Consider the following 9,378-nt stretch of genomic DNA (forward strand, 5'->3'; position numbering starts at 1 on the left):
GAAGTAGAAGTAGGAGCAGAAGCAGAAGCAGGAGGAGGAGTTGTAGTTATAGCTGCACAATGGAACATATAAATCGACATACATAAAATGTCGTTACAAATATTTTATAACAGGAAATCCGTTATTTATACGCACATTGTGCACACTGATGCTGATGGAGAGGGTGACAATATGGTTGGGAGTGGGTCTCCCGCTCTCCCTTTGGTAAATATGAATGAATGTTGTTTGCATGTCGCCTGTCGCCTGTCGCCCATCGCCTGTCGCCCATCGCCTGTCGTCTTTTGGCACCGCCCATCGCCCATTTGTAGCGACAAAATCCTTATGAATTGACTACAATTTTATTTATTATTACTCTTTCTATTTCTGTGCGCTACTCAGCTCTACTCGAATTGGAGCTCGCTTGCATTTCTATGGCACTCGACTTGTTTTGAGCCAATACAGAAATGACGTTCCCAAGGCAATTCCATTATTGCTAACAATCTGTTGCCAAATTGCAAGGCTCAATTCATATTTGCTACAAAAAAAAAAGCCGCAACAACAATGATCAAGCGCAACTTTAAACGATTCATACCTAATAATTGGCTATTAGACTAATTGGCCAACTCTACGACAGCTTTCTCTTTGGATCTGCCTGATGTGATGCTTCTTAAGCTACCTTATACGTATTTCATGAAATTTGTCAGCTATATATCTGTTTGTAAGACATTAAAGCCAAAGTGAAAATTAAGAACAACCACATCAACAGCCACAGCAAGGGAAACGGCAAAACAATCAAATCAGCTGCCCTGTTATCGTGTTAATTTTCGGAGCAGACTTAAGTTAAAACAGATAACTTGAGTTTTCGTGACATCGCTTGCTCTAGCTTAATAAAAACATTCGTTTTTAAGCAATCTTATCGGTATACATATTTATCGTTATGGCACCAGTCAACAATTTTGCGATAAACATTATATTTTACTTGAAATTCATAAGCTTACCTTGCCTGTGAGAACCAGGTATACCCGCTGTGAGACATCAGGGCGTCAAATACTGCTTTCTAAAACCTAATTAAAAAGTTGCCACACATTGCTGTTGCCGGGCTGTTGTGGTTAACTCACACTTCTCTTCTTGTTGCTTCTTTTATCAGCCCTACCCAGCCTACTCGTGTTTTTAATCCTGTGCGTGCCGCACTTTATTGGCTTTTCTCTCATAATTTTGGCAAGGCCAAGGCCAATACAAGCTTATAGATGTCCATCTCTCGGAGCTGACTGACGCATTTATATCTGTCATAGCCTAGTTGCAGCAGATCAAGCTCCTGTTGCTCCTCAGCAGGCAGAAGCTGTTGGATGGATTGGCTAAGCTGATCCGCTGTGCACTCATAGAGTCTGCGACCATCTTTGCGAAACAGGTGAATGGCCTGCAGGAGATCCGAATGTCGCTGCTGGATCTGTCGCTTATCGCGCAGGAACTTTTTATGGGCGGCCAAGAGACGCATTACAATAAAACGGCGATAGCGACGCTTCACAATTGAAATTGGTGGCCCAATCTCCTGTGGGACTTCCGTGTAACTTAATAGCGTCCGTATCAGAATCATCAGCAGTTTAAGGACGCCAATGAGCAGCATAATTGCCATTGGTTTATCTTTCAAGCGTGCCAGCATCTGTCGCCAATACAACAAGTCGCAACCATGGATCCCATGCCCGTAGTGCAGTATACCGACAAGGCAGATAGAGATCATGGACACTTCAGCCAAGGCAACGTGATGAAGTCGCAAGTTCAGAATTCCGAACATTTTTCAATTAAATAATATGAATAATGAATCTGCTTTTAAAACTTGAATTTTGACGGCAAATACAGAGTAGGTATTTTATTTCTTATTAAAATGATTGGTTTTAATTCTTAAGTATCTTTATTTACAATTGTGCTAAGACAGCTTCAAAGCAATTCCAATGCTGCTCGTTGCTCAGGCAACAAAGGATTATGGCGCATTTGTTGTAAATGAGATGTGCTCTGTCGTCGCCAATCCACCAGCGGGGGAAGATGACGCGGTGGCGAAGAGTGAAGTGGCCTCTGTTGGTAGAAATGCTTATGTATAGTCACAGGACGTAGATTAAGTTTAAGTTGCTCGGCACGCTTATTGGCGAGCAAGTGCTGACGATCGATGTTGTCCACACTACTCTTGATGCCAAATACTATATGCAAAAACGGTTTAACCAGAAGGCTTAGAGCGACAAAGCCCAAGAAGCCAAAGACGACAGGCGAGATCAATGTGAAGAGAAAGACGCCCAGCGTGAAAGGATTTAGCACGGTAAAGAAAGCGACGAACTTGATAAAGGGATATATAACATGACCCACATGGTTGACCCACTCCTTTTTCTTCTTCTTAAATAGAGCGTTGTGGCGCAGTAGATACTTGATCTTGCTGAAGGGCGCTTTTGTGGTCGCAGGACGTTTTGTTGTCAGCACCTGTATGATTGTTGTAGGATTTGCTTGTTGTTGTTGTTGTGGATGTGGATAGTAGCTGTGGTGCGGGTGGTACGGCTGCTTTACGGGATTGGCATAGATAAGCTGTGCCGGCTGACCGATTACGTGATTAATTTCTGGTTTCTTTTTCTTTGTCTTCCTTCTCTTCTTTTTTTTCTGGCCTTTTTCCTTTTTATTCTTTTTCTTTTTCTTCTTTTTCTTTTTCTTCTTGCGTTTCTTCTTGCGCTTCCGTTTGCGGCGACGACGAATTCTCTTACGGCGTCTCCGGATTCTTTTGCGTTTTCGTTTCTGACTATCCTTGGCACGTGACGACTCTGCCGGCAGAGACTTGTGCTCCTCCAGTGGCTCATCTAGTTCTGCAGCAACTGATTGAAGAATTTCAAAGCCACTCTCATGATCCTGAACATCCAACTCCTCGAACACATGGAAAGGTTTCATCGTTGTAAATTGACTGGCATGTCTCTCTTGTTCCATCTGGAGTGATTCGAGTATATTGAAGCTGTTGTTTGCCGTTTTGCGACGCAATTGCTTGACTTGTTCGGCGGTTAATTGCTGTAGGGGACTGAAAGGTTTCGCTGTGGTCCAGTGTAAAAGTTTCTCTTCCAAGTCAAGATTCAGTTGTTCTACCACATGAAAGGGCTTCTGTGTCGTTCCCTTCTTCCGAAGTGGCTGCACTTGTGGATTGCGAAGGTCACGCCCTCGATGCTGTTGCTGGTCGCCAGTTGTTGGCTGCATCCGTTGTGCACACAAAGTTTCATCAATTTTTGTAAAATTAAAAACATATAGGGGCTCTGCTGGAGCAACGTTTTGGTTGCTGCCACTGATAGTGTCCCGTCCAGGCAGCGCGGCGCTAAACTCAAACTTTGCTAATCCATCACGCCTCTGGTGAAGCTTCTGCTGGATCTCGGGCAGGGTGCGTGCCTCGCCGCAGTTTGGTAAAATCAACAAAAATATAACAAAGTTTTCAACACTTTCGGCATTCCATCTGTGCCCCATTCTATATCATTTTGGATGAGTGGTCGAATGTAGGAGTGGAGTGGATTCGCGCTCAGTTGACAAGCTGCGGGGTTCTGTGTTTTTCTCCGATTCAGCTTTATATTTGATTTAATTTCAACTTTTGCGCTCGACTTGCGAACTTCAACTGACGGACCATTCTGGCCATTGCCACATCATCAGCTCGGTCGTCAGTCAGTCGTCATTTAGTCGTCAGTCAGTTAGTCAGTTGGAACAAGAACTTGCCAACTTGTTGAGCTTGTTTGGACCCACAACGAACACATTTCATTTCATTTAATTTATTCGCTTTTACTTGGTTTCTGGGTTGTTCTTTTGGTTGGCTTTTACTTTTTAGTTTTCTTCGCTTATAGTTTTGTTTTAAAAGTAAAATTTATTGCTGCTTAGTACATCATCAACGGCTTGTGTTATGACAAATTCCCGTTCTTACATTCAAAAACTTGTAAAGCACTTAATTATGTTTTAAGCACAACAACCGAAAACTGCTGCCTAACTTGTCCATGCATCTAAGTAACCAAGCAACAACAACAACAACAACAACAAAATCAGCCACAACAACAACAATAGCTACAATTACATTTTGGGGACAAGGCGAAAGCGAGAGCAAGAACGGGACTATCGCAACACGAATTATTTGAGCTGGCATGCAAAAGACTTTGGAAAGTGCTTAGTGGCCAATTGAAGTTGTTGCAGTTTGCTGCCTGCCGGCTTTGAGGTCAGCATATTTTTTGGGGGGGTGTGGTTGAATATTTTAAATGCATTTACTATTGTTATTAGTTACATATACATACATACACAAGTGCTAAAGAGTGTTGCTGTACATGTAAATCACTTAAGTTTAATTAAGGACTGAGGTTTGTGCGAAGTTTCTCTGAAATAGTATTAAATCATAAGTAATTATCGATTTATGAAAAGTAAAGCATTTTAGAAAGAGATTTGTTATTGGCGTATCACAAATTATAACTTGAATTATTATAATTAGGCTGCAAAAAATCCACATGTAAGCGATTTTTTGAAGCAATGTTTTTAATCATTAACTCAAAAATTATACAATCCATGCCTATAAGCAATCGTTTTTTATAACATGTAACATAAAGTTATCTATTCAGATGTCGGCTTTGAAATTGAGCTTAATCTGTGCTGTTGTCCAAAGTTAATTGGAGCATAGAAGTTTTCAATTGTTTTCGCTTATGGCTTTTAGCCCATGTGATCTGTAATCAATGGCATTTTGAACAGCCATTATCGATTATCGCTTATGGCAAACTTTTATTAGACACTTTGCTGAATTACACGTTTTACGAGATATTGCTTTATGGCGAATACGGACGACCACAATGGTGGACTGGGGTGGAAGGACACGTAAATAGCTGTAAAAATTCAGGAATGTGGCAAATGTGAAACGTAAGAGCACGAGACAGGTGTTGATAACAATGGCGCCCCATCAAAGTGATTGACTGCGACACGCGCCCCCCCAAATTGTGTGAGGGGGGAGGCCTTCAAAAGAGGCTGTGCTCCATCTGGCCATAACATGCTCTGGCTCTGGCTCTGGTTCTGACTCTGACTCTCGCCCTCTATATTGCCAATTAGGCGGGGCATGCAATTTGAACAATTTGAGCAATTTTCAGCACGTTGGGGTCCCAGTCAGGCGATCGGGTAGTGATTGACATATTGTGCCAGTTAGCTATTGGCGCCACACGCATAAAATGACGATTGTTGCCATGGTATTCAGGATTTTTGCCTAATTTGATTGCGCTTTTGCCACACAGGCGTTGTATGAACAAAGCGCTGAAAATTTCAATATAAAATTGAAATATAAATCTACAGGCACAGAAGGCGTCGCAACTTGTAATACTCTCATATTCATCAGTTTTAAGATTTTAACAACCCTCACACTTATGCAAAAACAAAAATATATATATTATCACAATGTACGTGAATTTAAACCGGCTCTTACAGCTAACGCGCCGAGTGTTACAGCCTCAGCCGAATCACCGAGTCATTTCTGCTACACCGCCGAATCTTAAAGCCGGCAAATGCAACTTGAGTGACACGTCGAAGTTTGAGTTTACCGCGGAGAACAAGTGTCGCGCCCAGGAATTATTATCCCATTATCCAGAGAACGAGATGCGGGGCGCTTTATTACCATTGCTGGACATTGCCCAACGCCAACATGGCTGGCTGCCAATCACAGCCATTCAGGCTGTTGCCAGTTTGCTCAAGCTCGAGCCCTTTGCGGTCTGGGAAGTGGCAAGTTTCTACACCATGTTCAATCTGACACCAGTGGGAAAGTTCCACATTAAAGTGTGCATGACGACGCCCTGTCAACTTCGTGGCTGTGCGCAGATTCTACAAAAGTGCGAGGAGCTGTTGCATCTGAAGGCTGGTGAGACCTCAGAGGATATGGAGTTTACATTGAAGACAACTTACTGCATAGGCGCCTGCGTCCATGCGCCCGTTATGACCGTGAACGACGATCTCTATGAGGATCTTCATATTAAAGACGTTGAGAATATCTTGTGCCAACTCAAGGCAGGCAATGTGCCGCCATGTGGACCTCGTAAAGGACGTTTTGCTAATGAGCCAAGCTCCGGAGTCACCACCTTGTTCATTGAGCCACCGCCAGCGGGCTATGGTATGCAGGATATTTGCAAGCCAAAGACAAAGCATTGCTAAGATTATATACATATTAAGTTTTGTTTCACTCCAAAGGAAATAAATGTACATTCCTTATGGCCAACTGCTGTAGATATTAAAGTGCAATTGTTTTATTTTCGCTGTACTCCTGCTGGCAGCAGCTGTTTTGCTTAGCTAACCTCGTTCTTAATTCATTGCAGGATGCTGGGGATTACCCATAGCTAAAGGACATGCTTTGCAGTTTCACAACGCTCGCAATGTCACCAACAAGCAGAAATGGAAGCCGTGGCGAATCGAACGCTAAGCAGGACCCAAATCCAAGTCCGAGCATGATCCTAACCTAGTGCCTTTTGCGTCCTGTTTTCTCCTGCCACCAGCTATGTCCTGTCAGACACTGCAGCAAGTAATCAGCTTTTGTCTTGTCTACACGTTGCTTCCCATTCTGCAGACGCTAGATTGTTGCATGATGTGGTTTGACCTCGGTGAAAACTCCGTCAGCGCGCTAATGAAATACTACCAGCCATCAACATGTCGCTCCAACAACAACAACAAATAGCAACAAATGCAATTGCGATAGCAACGGCGATTTTGTGTTACTCAAAATATTTTTAATTGCAGCACGCCCCAAAGAGCGGCTAACAAGCTCATAAGGAGTACAAATATTAAAATGTTTCCTATGTGCCCGACTTGAGTTCGATCAATTTATTGAATAAAGCACAAAGTGGAAAGATAAAATTAATTATTAATTATGCGATTAGTTTATTATTTTAGGGTAACTGTCAGTCCTAAATCGCTTTCAAAATGTTTGCTGTGAAAGAAATAATGCGAACTTAAATATATTTTTATTATTTGGGTTTTGAGGTTCGAAAGAATAAAAATGAGATTTGAAATACATTTATTTTATAGGTTTACTTTAGGGTAGCTCATAGTCGATCACATTAAAGACTAAATGGAGTTCGAAATTTGTTTCTATTGTATTTTATTGCTTGCTGTTAGACAAACTACTCGTCCAATGCAGATTTACAGTTTTAATAAATCTGTTTGTCACTTTTGTTTGCCGCTTCAATGGCCATCAACAACAGCAGCAGTCGCCGCAGCAGTAGGAGCAGACCCACCACGCCACGCCCATGCCACGTTTTGGGTCGCATTGTCGCGCTCCCAGCACATGGCGATGAATTTTTAAATGAAAATTGTAGCTATTGAAAGTTTTTAATTTGTCTGTGAGTGTGCGTGAGTTTTATTTTTATTTCGTGGTGTTGTTGTTACTGTTGTTTTAAGCTGTGCAGTGCCTTCAGCCCCTATCCCCTGGCCCGTTCGCATTTTGCGTGATTTTTACTGGCTGAAATGGCACCTTTGGGAAATTAATATCCTTTTTGGACAAAGGCGCGAGGCGCGAGGCACGAGGCACGAGGCGCGCCTGACCCAGTACTAACGCCAAATCCTTGGCAGTCCAGTCGGGTCCAGTCCAGCGACCCTCAATCGGAGTCACGCGGCAGCAACGCGTGAGCTGAGCTTTAACTTTTTGCGGCCACGTTGCACGTACGCTTCGGCTTCTACGCCCCCGTTGCTGCCGGCTAACCCGGGCTGCCCTTTGTTTAAGTTGCTGTTGCTGTTGCTGGCTGCCTGTTGTTGACAACTTTTGTGCTGTTTTGCCGTTTTTGCCCGCACACCGCATCCATAATTGCTGCCGGTTGGCTGGCTAGCTGGTTGGCTGGCTGGTTGGTATTCTTGTTATCCTTACCAGATTGCATGCTGTTTTTTGCGTAACAGCACGTCGTGTCCCTTATTACTTTTGCGCAATTACTCATTACGTTATTGCATTTCATACTTCTGATATACACGCATAGTTGACTAAGCAACCAAAAGAGGAACAAAAGTTGAGAACCAGGACGAGGACGAGGTCTGATTTGTTGCCTGGCGACTCGGCACTCTGCGCTCTACGCTGCTCTGAAATAATTAGAAATATTTTTGCGCAATTCCATTGGAGAGTTGTCCAATTCGCCGTAGCATTAAAAGCATGAGCATAGCAGATCCACTCTCCTCAGTCCCGTTGACGGAACTCTTTTTGGGGTTTTGGGCTGCTTGCGCCAAGGCGACCGGCTGCCATTTGTTGGCTGCACTTGTGCATCCTTATTACCCTCCGGCCTGGTGGCCTGCAAAGTTTTCATTTGCTTGTTTCTAGTTAATTGAATTATGCACAACTTTCCGCTTGTCGCTGAAGGCGCCTTCCACACCACCATACATACATAAGCGCTTTGAGTCAGCACAACTGGTGCTGATACTAAGCATACCGAGCATAGAGCTCATTAGCTGTGCCCCACCCAACCTTCTTTGGCAACAGCGGCCACCCTTTGACTTTTCCATTGTGGAGCAGCAGAGATGGAAACTGAAGTAGCTGCCTGTTTACATGGCCTGTGATTTCCTTTTATGTATTCGCCATAAAAGTCCGAGTGCGGGGCGAGCGGTATGCGTGTGGCGCTCCAAGTTTATTACATTCCTAAGCTGTGTTGCCAGCTACGAATTCATGTCATCGCATGGCAATAAAAAAATCTGGTGGTGGTGCTGCTGTTGTTAAGGCAGCATGCTGCACATATGGAGCAAAAGGAGGAGCTGTATGGCCTGTGAATCTGAAACTGCGCTTCTGCTCGTGTGTAGTCAGCCGAATTTAAATTTGACTTTTATTAAGCTCAAAATCAAAGTAGAGAAATGTATTCAACTATCGATGCCAGGAATATTTCAGTGCTGCTCTTGTCTTCTGTATGTACTGTATGAGAGTATAAAAGCCAATTTATTGCTCAAGCTGTGATGCTCGATAGGATAAACCCTTCACTTATGCCCGTTGCCGGGCAACATGTTGCCTTTGCCTCTTAACCATAATTCCAATCCGTATCCCAAGTCCATTCCATGTAGGCGGCGTCCACTTGCCACCGGCTGGGGGCGGAACGAGCTAACTATTAAAGTGCTGTTAACTTTATTATTTCGAGCACTTGTTGTATAATGTGGCAGCGCTGTCATGGCAACTTGCTGCTATAGTTTGTGAGAAATAAAAACACACAGAGACAGAAACCTTGGAGGGGAAACAAGAAATAGCAAAGTCATAATTTGTCAAAAGTGGCTGGCGGAAGGCGAATAAATATGCTCGGCAAATATTTTCTGCAAAATAGCTTTTCCATGCAAAAAGTTGCTGTTGCTTTTTCATTTGCTATTGCTGCTGCTGTTGTTTCTCCGTGCCTCCAGTCTCGTTGCTATGTGGGCGGTTTCTTGTTTTAT

General features: G+C 43.3%; 3 protein-coding genes across 3 annotated transcripts; 1 reads left to right on the forward strand and 2 right to left on the reverse strand.

Annotated features, from left to right (window-relative positions):
* Positions 1 to 1,008: 1,008 nt before the first annotated feature.
* LOC6558170 lies at positions 1,009 to 1,771 on the reverse strand. The gene has a single exon (XM_001984606.2). It carries the CDS (start codon positions 1,769 to 1,771, stop codon positions 1,187 to 1,189), a length of 585 nt encoding a protein of 194 aa, XP_001984642.1. The 3' UTR covers positions 1,009 to 1,186.
* A 94-nt stretch (positions 1,772 to 1,865) lies between these two features.
* LOC6558135 lies at positions 1,866 to 3,551 on the reverse strand. The gene has a single exon (XM_001984605.3). The coding sequence runs from the start codon at positions 3,457 to 3,459 to the stop codon at positions 1,915 to 1,917; it is 1,545 nt and encodes a 514-aa protein (XP_001984641.1). The 5' UTR covers positions 3,460 to 3,551; the 3' UTR covers positions 1,866 to 1,914.
* A 1,849-nt stretch (positions 3,552 to 5,400) lies between these two features.
* Positions 5,401 to 6,147, forward strand: LOC6557603 (NADH-quinone oxidoreductase subunit E). The gene has a single exon (XM_001984604.1). The coding sequence runs from the start codon at positions 5,401 to 5,403 to the stop codon at positions 6,145 to 6,147; it is 747 nt and encodes a 248-aa protein (XP_001984640.1).
* Positions 6,148 to 9,378: the final 3,231 nt, after the last annotated feature.

This window comes from Drosophila grimshawi, unplaced genomic scaffold, assembly GCF_018153295.1.
Source record: "Drosophila grimshawi isolate 15287-2541.00 unplaced genomic scaffold, ASM1815329v1 contig_44, whole genome shotgun sequence".
Classification (NCBI taxonomy): Eukaryota; Metazoa; Arthropoda; class Insecta; order Diptera; family Drosophilidae; genus Drosophila; species Drosophila grimshawi.